The 22,002-nt window shown below is 44.0% G+C and overlaps 1 protein-coding gene and 1 long non-coding RNA gene across 2 annotated transcripts; one reads left to right on the forward strand and one right to left on the reverse strand.

Annotated features, from left to right (window-relative positions):
• Positions 1–13: 13 nt before the first annotated feature.
• Positions 14–18,972, reverse strand: LOC106569036 (centrosome and spindle pole-associated protein 1). Its single transcript, XM_045694078.1, has 27 exons — positions 18,868–18,972; positions 18,431–18,456; positions 18,216–18,294; positions 17,488–17,591; positions 14,198–14,559; positions 13,865–14,023; positions 13,271–13,362; positions 13,071–13,167; positions 12,443–12,772; positions 12,138–12,256; positions 11,730–11,868; positions 11,031–11,145; positions 9,991–10,138; positions 9,693–9,827; positions 9,347–9,453; positions 8,978–9,127; positions 8,635–8,778; positions 8,334–8,450; positions 8,164–8,230; positions 7,940–8,066; positions 7,664–7,830; positions 7,232–7,372; positions 6,716–6,759; positions 6,531–6,591; positions 1,560–1,657; positions 1,121–1,271; positions 14–964 (listed from the first exon to the last, which is right to left on the reverse strand). The coding sequence occupies exons 2-27, from the start codon at positions 18,431–18,433 to the stop codon at positions 771–773; spliced, it is 3,450 nt and encodes a 1,149-aa protein (XP_045550034.1). The 5' UTR covers positions 18,434–18,456; positions 18,868–18,972; the 3' UTR covers positions 14–770.
• Positions 18,973–21,160: 2,188 nt separating this feature from the next.
• On the forward strand, positions 21,161–21,739 carry LOC123726664 (uncharacterized). Its single transcript, XR_006758759.1, has 2 exons — positions 21,161–21,345; positions 21,577–21,739. It is a non-coding gene; the product is annotated as an uncharacterized lncRNA (long non-coding RNA).
• The last annotated feature ends 263 nt before the right edge of the window (positions 21,740–22,002 follow it).

A 22,002-nucleotide genomic window follows, 5' to 3' on the forward strand; every position in this document is an offset into this window, starting at 1 on the left:
CCGCTAACAAAACTTTATCTAAAATAATTTAATTAGGTTGAAAATGAGGTCACATTTTCAAATATTTTAAAACATGCCATTAACACAATTTACATGAAAGGTAGTGCCATTTTTATACAATACATTTAAAACATGAATAAATATTAGTCTTTGGAACAGTTCAGGACATCAGGCTAAGGCAACCCTAGATCACTTTCTAATACGCCTTTCAGAGGATGGCAACGGGCAGGCTTAACTAATCAACTTCAATAGTGCTTGACTGGAGCAAATGCCTGCACACACTGTCCTTATAGGAATGGAGTTGCCTACCATTCTCAGACAATCTACATATTTTTCATGAAAGTACAATCTATGCATTTTTTCACAAGAAGCTTAATTCTGCATTGCAAATTAACGAGGCATTTTCAGAGGTAGACCATGATACAAAAGCAAAGGGCTAAGTTAGTCAACATCAATCTAGAAGCTAAAGCAGATGATCCTTCTGTGTTGAGGAGATACTGTGTCTTCATCCACGGATGTAGATGCATCAAGCCAAGTGATGGATGTGTACAAATGTAGGCTCCCTAAACACTCGGTTGTACAGCTGATGTACAAAGCGTTTGACAACAGTTGTGATACAACTGAGTTTGTCTGCACAAAAATGTTTGTCTCCACAATGCTTGTGTTATTATTTTTGCGCAGAAAAACTGTCAGGTCTAACAAAGCTGTAATATCAATAGTACAACCTGAGGGAGGGTGTAAGGTTAGCTATGATGGGTCGAGGGGCTTTCCTAGTCCTGGATGGCAGACTCTCTGCTGGTCAGCCTCTCCCTTCGGGGGGTCTGACCGGTCATTAAGCGCTTCAGAGTCTCTGAGGTGCCTGGTCTGATCCATGGCTCCATGGCAACCATATCCACTGAGCCCCGGGGTTCTGGGGCACGAGGGGAAACCTGCGGAGACGCATCTTCATCGCTAGACAGGTCTGCTGGACAAGAGAGCAACCGTGAAGAGATACCTACAACCCATCTTCTTAATACTCATTCATAGAGAGATCTTCCAGGTAGATATAGATTGTCCTATTCTGGCACACTATGACAGCCTCTACGGTTTTATCTCTATAATCATTGCCGTCTTCACCCACCTGTTCCGAGGCCGTAGTGGCTCATAGCCGGCAGCCTCTTGGTCCTGTGGTGGTTATGCCGTCTGCCATGCTGCTCAGTGTTGAGACTGGCCTCTGACTGGTGGGAGTAGGTCTCTGGCTGGCCCACAGGCTCTCTGGAGCACACCCGCTCCTAAACAAGCCAGAGCACAAGATATAATGACGGTAGAGGAATATAGCATTTTCAATGGAGAGCTGCCACTGGCCTCTTCATTTAAGAAGTGAGGCCATATTCACAATGTAGGGATCAGGGGCTGTTTGTGTCAAGCGTCTCAGTGCTGAATTAGGATCAGTTTTGCCTTTTAGATAATGATAAGTTTGCATGGATCTGAGATCAGCCCCACCCCCCACTGAGACACTAGGAGAATATGGTCCCAGATAGAGTCTGAACTGAACTATTTGAGACTGTCAGAGGACTTACATTGTGCAGGTCTGCCCTCTTGGCCAGCCTCCTCCTCTCCCTGGCTGAGAGCTGGGGCTCAGGTGTGGGGGGCACTGGAAAGGCTTCACCCATGGGATCTGGAGACAAATCACTGATTAAGTATACAGTACCAGTCAAAAGTTTGGACACACCTACTCATTCCAGGGTTTTTCTTACATTTTTACATTGTAGAATAATATTGAAGACATCAAAACTATGAAATAACACACATGGAATCATGTAGTAACCCAAAAAGTGTTATAAAATATTTGTATTTGTTTATTTGAGATTCTTTAAAGTAACTACCCTTTGCATTGATGCAAAGTAACAACCCTTTGCACATTCAGATGTCAAGTCAGCACTGCAGAGCTCTCCCTGTACTATGCCGTGTCTTGATTGTATTACTGTTGATGATATCTGGAAATGTGCATGTACACCCTGGCCCATCTGCAGTTGCTAGCCCCAATTCTGACTTGTGCTCTGATATCTGCTTCACTGATTTCTGCTCTCGTAAAAGCCTGGGTTTTCTGCACGTCAACACTAGAAGCTTATTACCTAAAACGAATCAATTGAAAGTGTGGGTTCACAGCTCCAATCCAGATGTGTTGGTCATTACTGAGATGTGGTTAAGAAAGAGTGTTTTGAATACTGATGTTAACCTTTCTGGTTATAACCTTTTTCAGCAAGACAGATCTTCCAAAGGTGGGGGAGTGGCACTCTTTACCAAGGATCACCTTCAATGCTCAGTTGTCTCCACCAAGTCTGTCCCCAAACAATTTGATTTGCTGGTTAAAAGCATTAATCTTTCAAATAGCTCTTTGTTGCTGGGTGCTATCGTCCTCTATCAGCACTGGCCTGTACCCTACCTGCCCTAAGCTCTCTCCTGGCCCCTTATACCAAGTCTGAATTTGTCCTGCTAGGTGACCTAAACTGGGACATGCTTAAACCACCTGACCAAGTCCTAAAGCAATGGGACTCCCTAAATCTTCCTCAGATTATCACCAATCCCACAAAGTAAGACTCCAAACACACAGAAAAGGCTACTCTCCTCTATGTTATCCTCACAAATAATCCTGATAGGTATCAGTCTGGTGTTTTCTGTAATGACCTTAGTGATCACTGTTTTACAGCCTGTGTTCGTAATGGCTGCTCAGTGAAACGACCTGTCCTGATTTGTCAGACACTTGCTAAAAAACTTTAATGAGCAAGCCTTCCTTCATGAACTGGCCTCTGTAAAATGGTATAGAATTAGCTTGATCCCCCTCTGTCAAAGACGCTTGGACCTTTTAAAAAATATATTTTCAGTGGTATTGTTAACAAACACACCCCCATAAAGAAAATGAGAATTAACAGGTTCAGCCCCTGGTTTGACCGTGATCTTGCAGAGTTACTCCACCTCAAGAATTGCATTTAGCGAAAGGCTCGGCACACTCAAGCTGACTGGCTATCGTTCAGGCAAAGAAATAAGTGTACTCAGGCTATCCGGAAGGCCAAAGTGAGTTACTTTAAGGATCAGTTCTCTCTGTGGGTCTAACCCCAAGAAGTTCTGGAAAACGGTTAAAGATCTGGAGAATAAACCCTCCTCCTCACAGCTGCCCATGTCCCTTAATGTTGTTACTGACAAGAAGCACATGGCTGAGCTCTTTAATCACTCATTAAGTCAGGATTCCTATTTGACTCAGCCATGCCTCCTTGCCCGTCCAACATTTCCTCATCTCCCACCCCTTCTAATGTGACTATCCCCGATGCTTCTCCCTCTTTTTCCCCTGCCCCGCTACAAAGTTTCCCCATGCAGGCAGTCACTGAGTCCGAGGTGCTAAAGGAGCTCCTTAAACTTGACCCCCCCAAAAAACACCCTCTCTTCTTTAAGGTTGCTGCCCCTGTCTCTCCTTTCTGGGGAGGTTCCTATTGCTTGGAAGGCAGCCACAGTTCATCCTTTATTTAAAGGGGGAGATCAAGCTGATCCTAACTGTTATAGGCCTATCTCTATTTTGCCCTGTTTATCAAAAGTGTTGGAAAAACTTGTCAATAATCATCTGACTGGCTTTCTTGATGTCTATAGTATTCTCTCGGGTATGCAATCTGGTTTCCGCTCAGGTTATGGATGTGTCACTGCAACCTTAAAGATCCTCAATGATGTCACCATTACCCTTGATTCTAAGCAATATTGTGCTGCTATTTTTATTGACTTAGCCAAAGCTTTTGATACAGTAGACCATTCCATTCTTGTGGGCCGGCTAAGGAGTATTGGTGTCTGAGGGGTCTTTGGCCTGGTTTGCTAACTACCTCTCTCAAAGAGTGCAGTGAATAAAGTCAGAAAATCTGCTGTCTCAGCCACTGCCTGTCACCAAGGGAGTACCCTAAGGCTCAATCCTAGGCCCCACGCTCTTCTCAATTTACATCAACAACATAGCTCAGGCAGTAGGAAGCTCTCATCCATTTATATGCAGATGATAGTCTTATACTCAGCTGGCCTCTCCCCAGATTTTGTGTTAAATGCTCTCCAACAAAGCTTTCTGTGTGTCCAACAAGCTTTCTGAACACCTCCAAAACAAAGGTCATGTGGTTTGGTAAGAAGAATGCCCCCCTCCCCACAGGTGTGATTACTACCACTGAGAGTTTAGAGCTTGAGGTAGTCACCTCATACAAGTACTTGGGAGTATGGCTAGACGGTACACTGTCCTTCTCTCAGCACATATCAAAGCTGCAGACTAAAGTTAAATCTAGACTTGGTTTCCTCTATCGTAATCGCTCCTCTTTCACCCCAGCTACCAAACTAACCCTGATTCAGATGATCATCCTACCCATGCTAGATTACGGAGACATAATTTATAGATCGGCAGGTAAGGGTGCTCTCGAGCGGCTAGATGTTCTTTACCATTCGGCCATCAGATTTGCCACCAATGCTCCTTATAGGACACATCACTGCACTCTATACTCCTCTGTAAACTGGTCATCTCTGTGTACCCGGCGCAAGACCCAATGGTTGATGCTTATTTATAAAACCCTCTTAGGCCTCACTCCCCACTATCTGAGATATCTACTGCAGCCCTCACCCTCCACCCATTCTGCCAGTCACATTCTGTTAAAGGTCCCCAAAGCACACACATCCCTGGGTCGCTCCTCTTTTAAGTTTGCTGCAGCTAGCGACTGGAACAAGCTGCAACAAACACTCAAACTGGACAGTTTTATCTCAATCTCATCATTCAAAGACTCTAACCCTAATCATGGACACTCTTACTGACAGTTGTGGCTGCTTTGTGTGATGCATTGTTGTCCCCTACCTTCTTGACCTTTGTGCTGTTGACTGTGCCCAATGTTTGTACCATGTTGTGTTGTTGTCTTAGGTCTCTCTATGTAGTGTTGTTGTGATGTGTGTTTTGTCCTATATTTATCTCTTCTTTTTTTTAAATCCCAGGCCCCTGTCCCTGCAGGAGGCCTTTTGCCTTTTGGTAGGCCGTCATTGTAAATAAGAATTTGTTCTTAACTAACTTGCCTGGTTAAATAAAAATAAAAGTGACAGCTTTGCACACTCTGGCATTCTCTCAACCAGCATCATGAGGTAGTCACCTGGAATGCATTACAATTAACAGGTGTGCCTTGTTCAAAGTTAACTTGTGGAATTTCTTTCCTTCTTAAAATCAGTTGTGTTGTGACAAGGTAGGGGACCAAGTCCATATTATGGCAAGAACAGCTCAAATAAGCAAAGAGAAATGACAGTCCATCATTACTTTAAGACATGAAGGTCAGTCAATTCGGAAAAATGTGCAGTCACAAAAACCATCAAGTGCTAGGATGAAACTTGGTCGCATGAGGACCGCCACAGGAAAGGAAGACTCAAGAGTTACCTCTGCTGCAGAGGATAAGTTCATTAGTTACCAGCCTCAGAAATTGCAGCACAAATAAATGCTTCAGAGTAACAGACACATCTCAACATCAACTGTTCAGAGGAGACTGCGTGACTCAGGCCTTCATGGTCGAATTGCTGCAAAGAAACCACTACTAAAGGACACCAAAAAGAAGAAGAGACTTTCTTGGGCCAAGAAACACGAGCAATGGACATTAGACCGGTGGAAATCTTTCAATTTTTCTGATGAGTCCAAATTGGAGAATTTTGGTTCCAACTACCATGTCTTTGTGAGATGCAGAGTAGGTGAACAGATCTCCGCATGTGTGGTTCCCACCGTGAAGCATGGAGGAGGTAGTGACACTGATTTATTTAGAATTCAAGGCACACTTAACCAGCATGGCTACCACAGCATTCTGTAGCGATACACCATCCCATCTAGTTTGCGCTTAGTGGGACTATAATTTGTTTTTCTTCAACAGGACAATGACCCAAAACACATCTCCAGGCTGTGCAAGGGCTATTTAATCAAGGAGAGTGATGAGTGCTGTATCAGATGACCCGACCTCAACCCAATTGAGAGGGTTTGGGATGAGTTGGACCACAGAGTGAAGGAAAAGCAGCCACCAAGTGCTCAGCATATGTGGGAACTCCTTCAAGACTGCTGGAAAAACATTCCTCATGAAGCTGGTTTAGAGAATGCCAAGAGTGTGCAAAGCTGTCATCAAGGCAAAGGGTGGCTACTCAGAAGAACCTAAAATATATTTCGTTTTTTTTTGGTTATTCCATGTGTTATTTCATAGTTTTGATGTCTTTGCCAATATTCTCCAATGTAGAGAATAGTAAAACCCTTGAATGAGTAGGTGTCCAAACTTTTGACTGGTACTCTAGTTAGTGGTGTGATTCTCAAGACACTCTTTCCCTTACAAAACCTGGGGTGTGTCCGAAATGGTACCGTATTCCCTATATAGTGCACTACTTTTGACCAGAGCCCATAGGCCGCCGGTCAAAAGTAGTGCACTATTTGGGAAATAGAGTACCATTTGGGATGCACCCCATGTGTTATTCCCAATGCACGCCTTCCCTTACTACACAGGGATAGTAGTGAACCACAAGGGGCCTACCAATGAAGGCACTGTCAGACTCCAACAAGGAACCTTTCATATGATCCCCCACTGCATTCCTCTGGGGAGAACAGAGTGTACAGGCTTAGTGACACACACACACAGACAAGCTGTACTGTACAGCAAATAAACCACTGTACGTGGTTCAGTGCAATAGCTAAATGAACTGGTCAGTATAAACTCACCAAATAATGGTTTTGTTGCTGGGGTGGTGACAGGTCAAAACAATCTGTAAAATGCGAAGACAAATAATTTTCAAGCCCCTTACAACGTCTGATAAGTTAGTTATTGATAGAGCGGTCAACGGGTAGGTGATCAATGATTATTTAATAATGAGTCTGTAGACAGTGAGTAGAGGTTGATATTGAGTTTGCAGACAGTGAGTAGAGGTTGATATTGAGTCTGTAGACAGTGAGTAGAGGTTGATATTAAGTCTGTAGACAGTGAGTAGAGGTTGATATTGAGTCTAGACAGTGAGTAGAGGTTGATATTGAGTCTGTAGACAGTGAGTAGAGGTTGATATTAAGTCTGTAGACAGTGAGTAGAGGTTGATATTGAGTCTGTAGACAGTGTGTAGAGGTTGATATTGAGTCTGTAGACAGTGAGTAGAGGTTGATATTGAGTCTGTAGACAGTGAGTAGAGGTTGATATTGAGTCTGCAGACAGTGTGTGTGTGTGTGTTTGGTGATAATGCTGCTGACCGTCAACAGGTTCTCTCAGGCTGTTGATCCTGCGCTGCTGCACCCTGTAATCAGCCCGTCTCTGGATGTCCACCCTCTGTCCAGCTCTGTCCCTAGGGGGCTCACAGTAACCATGACCTTCCTCCTCTCTGGAATCAACATCTGCAGCACAAACAATGACTTCTCCATTCAATACTGAATGACAACACTGATCACCCTGGTAAAGATTAGAGCACTAAAAAAGTAAAGTGTGACAGGGGATCTACACAACCCCAGTTGCTGCATTTGTTTGATGAACACTGTGCTGTTAGACTTCAAGTATAACAATCAGTGCCCTGAGCCAATGGCACCCTATTCCCTATCTAGTGCACTTCTGACGAGACCCTACATAGGGAATAGGGTGCCATTTGGGACCGGCCCAGTATTCATCAAACAATCGCTGTATTCCTTCACCTCTGTATCGGAGCTGTAGCGAGTCATGGATCCTATGCAGGTAGTTGGGCTCTGTGTTCCTGGAGGAGGGTCTCCTGACAGGGGCCTGCAGCTGCAGTCTGGCCATGTCAAACACATCCACCTGGGGCCGCTCCCTGTCCCTGAGCCTGGACACAGTATCGGTCAGCCTGGAGACACAGCCTATAGATAGTTGTAGTGTCCTAACACACAGCCTGGACCCTTGGCTTGCTGAAGCCATGAGACCAACAGTGGAGGGCATCACCTCACCAGCCTTACCTGTCACTCATAGGTGAGTCCAGCTCCTCCCACTCTGACTGCAGCAGCTGGACCTCCAGACGTTTCTGCTCGCTACGCAGCTGTCTGCGCAGCACCGACAGTTCACTGATCACACCCCGCTGGTCTTCTGGCACGCACAGACAGACATCAGTATCTCAGAAGTTGAGAGAAAACCGTTTTTTTTTAACAACTATGTATTGTATTATTGTGGGAGTCAGTGTTACCGGCAGCTCTCAGCTGGTTCCAGCGGGCTGGGACTGGAGGGGACTGGAGCCCTGATAGAGAACGCTCCTACAGGGGGAAGAGAGGAAGGAAGACCAGACCCAGTCATTCTCCACTAATATCTCCTCATAGTGTGGAAGAGGACATGCTGTGGGCTCTGGAAGTCACTCACAGACAGGGAGACAGCAGTAGAGCGACGGCTGTCCATGGACGGAGGTCTGGGGGTGTACTGGGGAGCCTGATACCTCTTCTGGAGGGTGGGGATGGGGGGAGACGGCTCCCTTGGTACCTTTTAGACAGACAACCATAATGTCGTCACTCAACTCAGTTTCCCGGACACAGATTAAGTGGAGTGCTTTAAATGGAGATTCTCCATTGAGCATGATTTCTAGTCGAGGAATAGGCTTAATGTATACAGTAAACCGCCCCTCGATGTTCAGAGGGTCAAACTGAGCGTTTTCCAGTCAGCTCACCTCCTCTAGACGTGCCTGTCTCTCCTTCTCATACTGCTTCCTCAGGGCAGAGTTCTCCTTCTCCTCTGCCTCTTTCTTCTTCCTCTCCACCTCTTTCTTTCGCTCCTCAGCCAGACGGATCAGCTGCTCATTCTTGGCTTTTTGCTGGAGGGAGAAAAACCTTGTTCAGTCCTCTGAAATGTGTGTGTGTTACAATAACGATTTACTGAACTGAATGACTCATGTCATACGATAGCATTCAGCTGATTGACATGTTACTCATATTAGTAGCTAGAGTATTGCAGTGTAACCTAATGCTAAAGCTCCCTTAGTGAATCCAAGCCCTGGTCCAGTTAATACTGACCTCCATCTCCTTGCGTTTCTTCCTGTCCTGTTCTTCTTCATACTCTCTCTGGATGCGTTCCCTCTGCTCAGCCAGCCTCTTCTCCTCCTTCTCCTCCTCCAGCCTCTGGCTCTCTCTCTCCTCTGCCTCCTTCTTACGCTTCTCTTCAATCTAGGCAGCAGGACAGACAATCAGGGTAATCACTGAGTGTGTACATGTATCCAATCACATATCTTAGCTGACTAAGGTAAACCAAACCCTCAATGCGCATCAGTACAACATTGTTATTTAAGCTCTGCAATAAGCTTTTTTACATGACTTTGTGAATTTCAGCTGATGATGTGAAAAGACTATTTTAGCCACACAGTGCCGAGGCGGGACATCCAGTACCTGTTGTTTGAGGTAAGCCTTGTGCTTGTCCTGTTCGTGGACTTGCTGTGGTGTGGGCCGGTTACCAAAAACACTGCCTCTGGCAAACAAAGGAGCCTGAACAAAACCTGTTGACAGAAACCCACAGGACAAAATAACATGTTAGCTGAGCCTGACACAGCGAGCTGGACAGGTTGGCAGGGTGCCACTACCACTTTGGGTTGTGTCCTAAACGGCCAATAGGGCTCTGGTCAGAAGTAGTGAACTATGTACGGAATAGAATGACATTTGGGATGCACCCTTCCTCTCGGTCCTGTTGCATATGCCTTATAGAGAATCACATCAATGTGAAAGCCCCTGTAACTACCTGAGACTCTGTGGGTGGAGGGAGGTCGAGTGTCCTCCTCTCGGAGTACTGTCACGGTGGCTGTCGCCATCTTCTGCCATGTCTCAGGGTTGATGTAGGCCTCCTCATTATGCTTGTGCATCTGGTGCAGATCGGCTGGTGACAATTCACACGATTAGTAATCTTTACAAAGGTTTTAAATATTACACATTCTTCCCTCTGCGCTCAGTCTCCAAACGTATGTCTACTGAAAGGTGAGAAAACACAGAGAATATGTGGACCATAGTGTGGAGGGAGGGAAGTCGCAGAGGGAACGTACTGATGAGGTTGCCCCTGCTGTCTCTGAGGGGTGCTCCTCCTCCCCCTCTCCCCCAGGGGTCGTGGTTCTTCATGTCTGCCTCCAGCTTGGCCTCATAGCGATCCCTCTCCTCCCTGTCCAGCCTCCGCCGCTCCTGTCTATCCTGGATCTGCAGTCAGGTTTGGATGGAACACTTTCATTAGAATACCAATTATCCAAAAATGAAGTTCCCTCACAGGAAAAAAAGTTATTCCATTCTGTACAACCCAGATGTGCTTTTGTCTTCACTGGTCAAGCAAAGAGGACAATAGAGAATTGTGCAATGGTATATTGATAGGCATACCTATTGGTATATTGCTGTGAGAATGTCTGAGGGAATGGGTTCAGAAAAACAAAACAATCTGATTCTACTACACATAACACATGTAACTGCCAAAATAAATACACCAACATAAAGTGTCTTAATAGGGCGTTGATCCCACCACGACCCGGAACAGCTTCAATGCACCTTGGCATAGATTCTACTAGTGTCTGGAACTCTGTTGGAGGGATGTGACACTATTCTTCCATGAGAAATTCCGTAAGTTGGTGTTTTGTTGATGCTGGTGGAAAACCCTGTTCAGGCGCCGATCCAGAATCTCCTATAAGTGTTCAATTGGGTTGAGATCTGGTGACAGATGGCCATGGCATATGGTTTATATCATTTTTATGCTCATCAAACCATTCAGTGACCCTGTGGATGGGGGCATTGTAATCTTATGGGGTCAGAGCCATGTTAGCCAAAATAATGGCCTGACCAGCATTTCTAAGCATGATGGAATGTTAAATGCTTAATTACCCCGGAACCACACCTGTGTAGAAGCACCTGCTTTAAACATGCTTTGTATCCCTCATTTACGCATGTGCTTGAATTATTATGGCATGACCTATGTTACCTGGCAAAAAAGCTGACTCCTCCCTTTCCTGGTGTCTCCCTGCCGAAATAACACACTGTGACGAAATGCATGCACGCATTGAGGAGAAAGACACTGCTGCCTTCCACAATCACATTCAAAATGTACCTGTTGTCTCAGTGCCTCCTTGTAACTTAACACACACTGTTTAGATGGCTTGATCTGCTCGGCGGGAAATCCTCCAATCCCTGAACCCAAGAAAGCAGCGTCACTGGCAGGTCTGCTGAAAGAGATTAAATATTTACTCATGTATTCCTTTGTGTTCACTACTATGAAATACATCTATGTAACAACTTGAAATGATCAATACCATGCAAAAAGGTATGGCAAATGGGAGGTACACAATTGATGTGGTTTGTCACATTTCCCGCATTGATACATTTCAATCTATCACTGAGAAAGATGTTCAGATTGCCAGAGGAGAAGGGAGAGAGAGAGAGAGAGAGGACAGTTATTGGGAGGGAGAAAGAAAGATGGCAGATGTAAGGGAGGAGGGAGAGCTCAGAGCTGTCCAGAGCAGACCAGTGCAGGCTGCAGTCGTCACTCAGCAGGGAGGGAACAACAGTCCTGTCTGTCCAGACGGCCAGTGAGCATGACCTTCTCAGAAGTCCAACACAGGGCACAAATAGGGTAGCCTGAAGAGACTAGCATCCTGTCCAGGGGGTAATTGTACATCAAGCTGCCTCATCCTACAGAAACAGGAGATTGGCCCATAGGGCAAGAGCCTCTGACTCAGACAAGGCTTACTTACTGAAGAGTGGATTTTGAAGGGTAGCGACAGGATAAGATGACTAGTAGGGTACTTACTGTGGAGGGGGCTCTGGATGGCTGCTCCCTCTGTGCTGACTGGGAGGGCTGTGCTGTGTCTGGCTGGGGTGAGGCCCTGCAGGAGGAAGGCTCAGGTAGGACACAGGCTGCCCCCCTCCTGTCAGCGGGATCTGACCATCTAACATAGAACCACCAAACACTAATGAACATACTTTCAGTCAAACCAACGTACACCTCTTTCTAAGTGTATAGCAACATGACATGGGCTAATTTCCTAGCTAACACACATGAAATATGTAACCCAATACATATTATATAATACCACAAAACACAAATTAGGCTAGATCATACGCTTTCACTCCAATCAATCAATTTTTTTTACTAGTATTTAACCATTTGAATCTACTGATGTAGCTTGAATATTTAACTTAGACTGGTAGTGCTTACAGTTGGCCAGGTTAGGGTCCAGTGGATTCCTTGCGCCATGGTAGAGGTAGACCTTGTCATAGGGACTTCTATGTGCATCTGCCAATGTGGATGGTGGATGAGGAAAGAAACCTGGAATCCTGAAACAGAAATTCTAAATCATACAGCAATGTTTAATTGTGTCAAACAATCTAGTGAATGTATCAGATTGAATAGATCAGGGGTGTATCCCAAATGGCACCCCATTTCCTATATAGTGCACCACTTTTTACCAGAGCCCTGAGTGTCATTTAGGACGCAGATGAGGATTACTACTTCTTCGCTACCTGGGGGTGTCCATGCTCCTGTGAATGGCCTGGCTGTAAGGGGAGATGCCTCTACTGCTGAGGCCCAGGGCGTGGCTGTACTCCAGCAGGGGGGACTGGAAGGCCATGCGGGGCTGCTCAGGGGGAAGCCTCTCTCGGTTCTCCTCACTGGGTTTTCTATTTAACTCATCACCTGGTACGTCCACAGCTTGGCCTGGTGGGTAAAAGCTGTCTTTTCTCTTTCTGGCATGGTCGCCACCATTCACTGCTCCAAGTGGTTTGATCCAATCTGCCTGTTTCTCCAGGTCAGTCAACCCTGTCACAGCAACTCTGAGCTCCAAATCCTTCTCTCTAATAAGACAAAGAACAGACTGTTCATGAGGTTCTCCCCACTAGTAAGCAGCAGTAATTCATATCTTTTGTCCAATTATTAGGCAAAAGATCTGATCAAATTGGTCAAAAGACCAATTAGTGGCAAAAGATCAGAATTTGGCTGGCTGTGTAAACACAGCCTTATAAACAAATCTACCTCAGACTACAATGCTGCTAAAATGAGTCTATGTAGACCCTGTAGCTCATCTCACTAAGATGGATAATGTAAGGTTTTCTTCTTCACATACAGCAGGATCAAACAAACATGAACAATCACCTTTTCTTATTCCTCTGCTGTTCAGCTATCTGCTCCTGCAGCTCCTGCCTGTACCTCTCCTTCCTTCTCTGCAAGGCAGCATCTGCATCTGCAGCCCCTGTCAGAAATGCCATATCAACACATTTTTTGAGAAATATCAACAAATAAACTCATGTAGTTATAACCTTAGTTAAGAAAAATCTGAACAGAATTGGTCTTACCAATCATTAGTCCGGTAGCAAATTCAGGCTCGTCCTTCTTGGTAGAGGATCTGGATCTTCCATTGGGTCTCATCCCTGCTGGTACCTGCAGCCTGGCAGATAGGACGTCTATAAGCACTCACAGTACACTTACACTTTACAGATAGAAAAATACTGAGCGATAACTGTCTATCTGTAAAGTGTAAGTGTATGTTTTTTTGGTCTGATTTTAGGCTGGTTTGGGGATTTCATATGATTTTATTGTATGAGAGGATTCTAAATCTCTACGAATAGCTGGCACAAGAAGCTTGAACAAGCCATGATCCAGGCACAACAGATGACATCAGCCCCATTTCATTTGTACTTTTCCATCTAATGTCCCTGACAATGGAAAATTAAAACTTTAATCCAGATTAGATTAAATATTTCGGCAGTTGTTCACAGAAATGTACATTACGTACAGAAAATGCACTGCGTTAAAAATCCACAACAAAAAGAGAGCCATGACAATACAATCGTGTTCACTTGTACCAAATTGGTGTTACCACAATCATTTAGAAATGTATGTTATCGAAATTATAGGTATAGTTATTCAATACGAATAGTTTGACGTACTTGGCTTTGGGGGTTAGAGATGATGTCCCCCAGCGTGCCTCTAAGTAATCCTCATCGGGAACAACAGACCCGTTAGTCTCCTTCCTGTCTGCATAATGACTCGTCTCTGTGTAGTCGTCAGGCAGCTCAACTCTCCTGTCCCTGAGCCTTGATATGTCCCTGCGCAAAAGAGGAAGGTTAACAATACTTTTTCAAACATAGAACTAGAGTCAAGCATATAGCGAAGACCATGTCAGCAGAAACAATTAACCCATTACATAGCTAACATCTGAATCCATTACAGGTAAGTGCAACATCATGCTTTGTATCACAAAGGGAGTGTTTTAAAAACACCTGAAGTCCGTTTTGTAGTGTCTTCTTAACCGCCTCCTCTCTTCTGCTCTCTCAGACCCAGTCTGTCTGAGCCTCCTCCTCTCTATAAGATCCAGATCTTCCTCTGTGAGGTCCTCCTCAGAGTCATAGTCTACTCTCACCAGCCTGGCCTCTCTAGGAAGGAGCAGCTCATCCTCAGGCCTCAGGCCCTCCATCCTACTGCCCTCCACCAGGAAGTGTCCTCCCCTGTGCAGCCCCCTCTTGCCTTCGGTCAGCATGGCTGTCTCTCTCCTAGAGGGGACCCTCTTAGGGTGCACCGGGGGTCTGGGGCTGCAGTGAACATCAGGGAGGTCTGGAGGAGCTCTGAGAAAGGCAATCTGCTCCTGTATGTATGAGAGGGAAAGGACAAGTTTAAGATCAACTTTTGGTTCCAAGCACCTTTTTTATGTTTTTTTTACAGAAGAAGCGTTGAGCAAATTCTCTTAATTTACGGAGACCTGTTTTACCAGCCCTTTTGAAATAATATACACTCAGAATACCAAACATTATATTGAGTTGCGCAGCTCCCCTCTCCCCATGGACTCTACAAGGTCTCGAAAGCGTTCTACAGGGATGCTGGCCCATGTTGACTCCAATGCTTCCCACAGTTGTGTCAAGTTGGCTGGATGTCCAATGGGTAGTGGACCATTCTTGAAACACATGGGAAACTGTTGAGCGTGAAAAACCCAGCAGCGTTGCAGTTCTTGACACAAACCAGTGCACCTGGCCTGGCAGGCACCTAGTTCAAAGGCACTTCAATATTTTTGTCTTGCCCATTCACCCTCTGAACGGCACACATACACAATCCATGTCTCAATGGTCTCAAGGCTTAAAAATCCTTCTTTAACCTGTCTTTAACCCTTCATGAACTCCCTGTTCACTCGTGACTGCATGGCCAAGCACAACTCCAACACCATCATTAAGTTTGTTGATGACACAACAGTGGTAGGCCTGATCACTGACAACAATGAGACAGCCTATAGGGAGGGGGTCAGAGACTTGACCGTGTGGTGCAAGGACAACAACCTCTCCCACAAAGTGATCAAGACAAAGGGGATGATTGTGGACTACAGGAAAAGGAGGACCGAGCATGCCCCCATTCTCATCGACGGGGCTGTAGCGGAGCAGGTTGAGAGCTTCAAGTTCCTTGGTGTCCACATCAACAACAAACTAACATGGTCCAAGCACATCAAGACAGTACTACAAAACCTATTCCCCTTCAGGAGACTAAAAAGATTAGGCATTGGTCCTCAGATCCTCAAAAGGTTTTATAGCTGCACCATCGAGAGCATCCTGATGGGTTGCATTACTGCCTGTTATGGCAACTGCTCGGCCTCCGACCGCAAGGCACAACAGAGGGTAGTGAGTATGGCCCAGTACATCACCGGGACCAAGCTTCCTGCCATCCAGGACCTCTATACCAGGCGGTGTCAGAGGAAGGCCCTAAAAATTGCCAAAGACTCCAGCCACCCCAGTCATAGACTGTTCTCTCTGCTACCGCACGGCAAGAGGTACCGGAGCGCCAAGTCTAGGTCCCAGAGGCTTCTAAACAGCTTCTACTCCCAAGCCATAAGACTCCTGAACAGCTAATCAAATGGCTACCCAGACTATTTGCGCACCCCCCCCCCCCAACACTGCTGCTACTCTGTTATTATCTATGCATAGCCACTTTAATAACCCTACCTGCATCATGTACATAATTAACTCAATTACTTTGACTCTGAACCGGTACCCCCTGTATATAGCCCCGCTATTGTTATTTACTGCTGCTCTGCTCCTTAATTATTTGTTTTTCTTATCTCTTACTTTTTTATATTTAGGTATTTTCTTAAAACTGCATTGTTGGTTAAGGGCTTGTAAGTAAGCATTTCACTGTAAGGTCAACACCTGTTGTATTTGGCGCATTTGACAAATAAAATTTGATTTGATTCATATACCCTGATTGAAATGGATTTAACAAGTGGCATCAATAAGGGATCATAGCTTTCACATGGATTCACCTGGCCAGTCTGTCATGGAAATCAAATCAAATGTTATTTGTCACATGCACTGAATACAACAGGCCTTACCGTGAAATGCTTACTTACAAGCCCTTAACCAACAACGCAGTTTAGAAAATATTTACTAAATAAAGTAAAAAAATATATATAAGTTACAAAAATGAGGCTATATACAGGGGGTACCGGTACCGAGTCAATGTGCGGGGGAACAGGTTAGTCGAGGTAATTTGTTCATGTAAGTAAGGGTAAAGTGACTATGCATAGATAATTAACAGCAAATAGCAGCAGTATAAAAATAAAGGGGGGGTGCCAATGCAAATAGTCTGGGTGGCCATTTGATTAATTGTTCAGCAGTCTTATGGCCTGGGGGTAGAAGCTGTTAAGGAGCCTTTTGGACTTAGACTTGGCGCTCCTCTACCGCTTGCCGTGCTGTAGCAGAAAGAACAGTCTATGACTTGGGTGACTGGACCTTCCTCTGACTGCCTAGTATACAGGTCCTGGATGGCAGGAAGCTTGGTGCCAGTGATGTATTGGGCCGTATGCACTACCCTCTGTACGTCTAACCAAGCAGGATGCCGAGCAGTTGCCATACCAGGTGGTGATGCAACTGATCAGGATGCTCTCGATGGTGCAGCTGTAGAACTTTTTGAGGATCTGTGGACCCATGCCAAAGCTTTTTAGTCTCCGGAGGGGGAAAAGCTGTTGTCGTGCCCTCTTCACGACTGTCTTGGTTTGTTTGGACCATGATAGTTTGTTGGTGATATGGACACCAAGGAACTTGAAACTCTCGATGTGAATGGGGGTGTGTTTGGCCTTCCTTTTCCTGTAGTCCACAATAATCTCCTTTGTCTTGCTCACGTTGAAAGAGTGGTTGTTGTTTTGTATACTCAGTGTATATATAGATTTGGCTAGTTGGAATGAACTAAGAGGCCTCAGTTGACAGAGCTTGATATAAAATAGGCTACACATAGCATTTCTTAGGTTAATTTAGCAGCTCATCCACCCAAGGGGAATGGGTGGGCCTGGTTCAGCAGCATTGACATTTTTTTTCTATAATTAAGGGCCAAATTGTCCAAATCAGCCCAAAGCAGAGATCATTGTTTAAATATATATATATATGGTAGAAACCTGCACTGACTCCTTGCACTCGTACCATTCCAGTGCTCTTGTTTATTGTACACAAGTAAATATTGTGACCCATGTATGTATGCTGACAGGTTACACATTTTTAAGTAACAACTACATAACTTTTGGCATTGGTAATATTATTACCTGAGCCATGAAGTGTCTGTAGTCCAGACGGAGCTCTTGATGTAACTTCTGTTTCTTCCTCTCATAGTCTTTACCCAAAGGTAAACTTAGACAACAACTCTCCTCTGAAAAACAGGATGGTATACATGAAATAAAAGACTTCCCATTGGTCAGGATCTAGATCTACCACAAAGTATCTTACAAATTGGGTTCATAACTTTATGAAAACCTGCTCTTTCCATGACAGACTGACCAAGTGAATCCAGGTGAAAACTATGATCCCTTATTGTCACTTGTTAAATCCACTTCAATCAGTGTGGCTGAAGGTGAGGAGACAGGTCAAAGAAGGATTTTTAAGCCTTGAGACATGGATTTTGTATGTGTGCCATTCAGAGGGTGAATGGCCAAGACAAAAATATTTAAGTGGCTTTGAATGGGGTATGGTAGTAGGTGCCAGGTGCACCGGTTTGTGTCAATAACTGCAACCCTGCTGGGTTTTTTACGCTCAACAGTTTCCTGTGTCTATCAAGAATGGTCTACTACCCAAAGGACATCCAGCCAACTTGACACAACTGTGGGAAGCATTGGAGTCATCATGGGCCAGCATCCCTGTGGAATGCTTGACACCTTGTAGAGTCCATGGCCTGACAAATCAAGGCTGGTCTGAGCTCAAAAGGAGGGGGTGGGGGGGTGCAACTCAATATTAGGAAGGCGTTCTTAATGTTTTGTACACTCAGTGTATACTGTACCTTTCCCTTGTGCCGTGAACGACTTAAATGGAGGGATATTTTCCTTGAGTGTGTGGTCATAGGTCTTGTGATCTTTTGTCTGTTGATCCAGCCACAGGTCAGAAAATTGCAATAATTTGCACAGCTGTCACCAAACACAGAGTAGCATGCATTTCATCCATGTCCAAGTGAGTCATTCCACCTCAAATAAGACAAGAAAGAGGTTTGACACCCACCATCTCAGATTGTTCTGAAATTATTTCTGTTGACAGAAAAATATAAGTTTAACATTACTTTGTTGAAATATAAATGAATATCTGCTAAATTAACCTAATTGATTGCACCCAAATTGTCAATTTTAATTTATAGGATTCATATAACGTTGTTAAATATAGCACCTAACATCTGATTTGGACCCCGCTTTTTTCTGACAATGAGTTAGACATGAGAAATCCAAAGAAATGGTCCCCCCAAAAAATGTCTCCCCTGTTCAGAGAAATTGGTTATTGAAGTTGTTGGGTTTATGTCCCATCCTACATCCTGATCCTGTTCTGACCAATATATGGTGCTGTTCCTGCTATTAGGTGATTAGATTCTTTTTTAAAGAATCCACCCCCATCGTTATAAAGGGATAGTTCACCCAATTTACAAAATTACACATTGGTTTTCTTACCTTGTAAGCAGTCTATGTACCAGAGGGCTATCCTCCGAAGCAAGTTTGAGCAGTTAGCGAGGTAACTTTGATCAACTGAGTTCAACTCTGTATAACCGGTAAAAAGAAAGGGGTGCACCTTTTAGCAAGGTACATTTCTATGGCAACAAATCCTTCAGAACTAACCTGCTCCGGGGGAGGCTTACTCCACTTACCCTGAATTAAATGACTGAGCCACGAGTTGAGGACCAATTAAATCAGATTCCCTTCCTCCTGCAAAGATTATGTCATCATTCCCTTCATTAGTAGAAGATGACTGATTAAATATTTTAGTAATCAAATTTGTTGTGTGTAAAAAAAAAAATGTAATGTTAAAATATATCACATTACACATTTAGTCATGAGAGAATGCATTTTACACTTCACACACAGTCATACTTTTGTATAACTTATTGATAGAAGTGGGGGAGAAATGCGTTTTTGGTTGAGCATTGATAAGCACACCACAGTCTGCATTAACATGAATAAAGACAACACTTCTAAGCCCATTTCACACCATAGCCTACTGAATTTGCAAGCTTTCTTTTCCTTCATTTTGACTTCGGCACAAATGAAAATGTGGCACCGACTCATCTGTGGATTGATGTTTCAGCATTGTCTCAATGAAGAGTTCTGCGTTCGACTAGCCATGTGCAACATACATTTACAAGCCTGCTAAAGTTAGTGGCAGACAGACAAGCAATCTATTAGCTTAATTTCTCAGCGATCAAATTATTTTCAACAAAATTATGCACATCTTATCTGTTTCTAACTACAGAAACGATTTCAGAACAATCTGAGATGATGGGTGTCATTGCTTGCTGACATGACATGCAACATTTTCAGTATTCTATCACCACAGTAAAAATAAACACTGAAACACACCCTTATTTCCAGGTAAGGTGGATTTTGTATCCTCTGCTACTCTGGCCTTCTGTTGCTGGATGAATTTCTTAAGTTCATTATCCATCTCCATTTATAATGCAGGCTCACTGTGAAAGTGACAGTGACAATTAAACAATGTCTAATAATACAGCTCAAATGTACTTGCAAACAGTATAACATTCTAGCCATTTAATGAACTTCTGGGTGAGAATATAATGTTACCTAGCTAGTAAATAGTAACGTCAATTACATAGTTAAATAGTGATGTTGTTGACGTTAGTAAGCAATGTCATGAATTGTAAACATTTAGCTAAAGTTTGCTGGCTAGGTAGCTAACGTTAGCTAGTAGCAGCATTTTGGACTCGACAAAACAGCCTCAACAAGTCTAGGATTAACTACAGACAGTTTAACGTTGGTCATATTTCCCTAAAGGTATCTAGTTATGCTGTTGTAATATAATCTGACCGTATTGCTGGCAAAGTATGATAGCTAGCTAGCTAACGTTACCCAGCTCGCCAGAAATGGCCCGCTGTCTCTTTAATTTCGGTTGTCAAGCAACCACTGAACACAAAAATAATCTTAGCTATGTAACGTTAACGTTATCTAGCTAGCATTTAGGCCATACCTTACCTAGCTAACAAGCAAGCTAAGTAAATAATGTTACACGAATTGGTTAGAATCTTTATAAACTAAATTAGCGAACGTTAGTTAGTTACCTGTTGTCTATAGTTAACGTTAACCTGATGTGTAGCCAGCTAAAGTTAGCTAGCTAAAACAAATCAACGACAAATGCATGCGAGACAGGCATAGATGGAAGCCTGTTGCGGAGTTGTTTTTCTATATTAAAATGGCATAAACAGTACTCACCATTTGTGCAACCAAGACAGCTACTGGACTTGCGAACTTTTGCTACTCAGCTAGCTAGCTCAAACTACAAGGCAACAGCTGCCAACTAAGTAGCAACAGCCAGGTAGCTACAGTAGCACGTTAGCACCCTAAATTTAGCTCGCGCGCGCCCACCCAGCAAAATATGAATTGTGTATATCTGCCAGATTCCTCCCAAGTGCAAGTGTGTGCACTTTACTGTCTTAATTTTGCAACAGTACTGGTTCTTTCATAGAGAACTGATACTCCTAAATATTCTTCAATATTTTCAGAGCAATGACTGTATCTTGTCAGCTACTAACCAGCAGCACTGCAAGTGACATGGAAAAAAGTATTAACTTTACCACTTTGGTCTTCTGCGCCATCTAGCGCCCCCGCCATCTATCACTTTGACAAATTCAATTCTCATGATACACTAGCACAGGTTGTTGCGCGGTGAAACACCGCTTACCATTCATTTCAAGAAGGAAAGCGGTGAGCAGTGGAGAGGGCGGGGGGCGGGGGGGCGAAGGTGGCGTGGGAGGCGGTGAAAAAGATACAATTTTCCCAACTTTATGCAAATCACCAGTGGTGACCGCTGGGTGATGACCAATCAGAGTGGTTCCCATACGAATTTGACGCTGTGCAACCAAATGCTGGAGACTTTCTTCAGGAAAGATGGCTGACGAACATTCTAGGATGGAAGCAAATGTAAGTGATTATAACGTCACAACGAATCATGCAAAAAATGTACAGTTGATAGGAATATGCTAGTTAATGTAGAGACAAACGAGTATGCATATTCTTTTAATCATTGTTTATTTACGAAAATCGCGATTTAGCAAGCTAGCTGACTAGCTAACATTAGCCAGCTAGCTGGCTAGCTTTATGGGTGTATTGACATGAGTATGAAATTGTAATTCTGGTTGTTCAATGTTTTAGGGACTCCTGAAACAACCAGCAAACCAGGCTGTCATCTTGTGAAACAATGGATGTAATAATCTAGCTAGCTAAAGCATTTACTGCAAATTGAATGTACAATTTTGTAAGCTTGCCTTGCTGATATTTGCCATGCAATGCAGATAGATTAAATAATGTAGATAACTATGTTCTTGCTTATTGTGCAGTGGAGGATAAAAATACCTGTATGCCTATGGATGTGTAGCTAGCTATCTAGCCGATCTGTGTATGGACACAAATGTTTGGTATACATATTAGTTCAGAAACTAGCCATGAACCTCAGCTATCATAGCCAGTTGTGTCAACTTCAAAACAGCCTGAATGACATTAATGAAGCCTGTGGTTTGAGTAGAATATAATATAACTTTGTGCCAAGGATGCAAGTCGTATACATGTAGTTATTACCAT

The sequence above is a fragment of the Salmo salar genome, chromosome ssa14 (assembly GCF_905237065.1).
Source record: "Salmo salar chromosome ssa14, Ssal_v3.1, whole genome shotgun sequence".
In the NCBI taxonomy this organism is placed as follows: Eukaryota; Metazoa; Chordata; class Actinopteri; order Salmoniformes; family Salmonidae; genus Salmo; species Salmo salar.

What these genes read in the sequence shown, in the direction of transcription:
- LOC106569036 (XM_045694078.1), bottom strand. An exon ending in AGGCTTACCTCAAACAACAG is followed by an intron (nt 9,128 to 9,346) that starts GTACTGGATGTC and finishes CCTGCTGCCTAG; the next exon opens with ATTGAAGAGAAGCGTAAGAA. An exon ending in AGAAACGCAAGGAGATGGAG is followed by an intron (nt 8,779 to 8,977) that starts GTCAGTATTAAC and finishes TTCTCCCTCCAG; the next exon opens with CAAAAAGCCAAGAATGAGCA.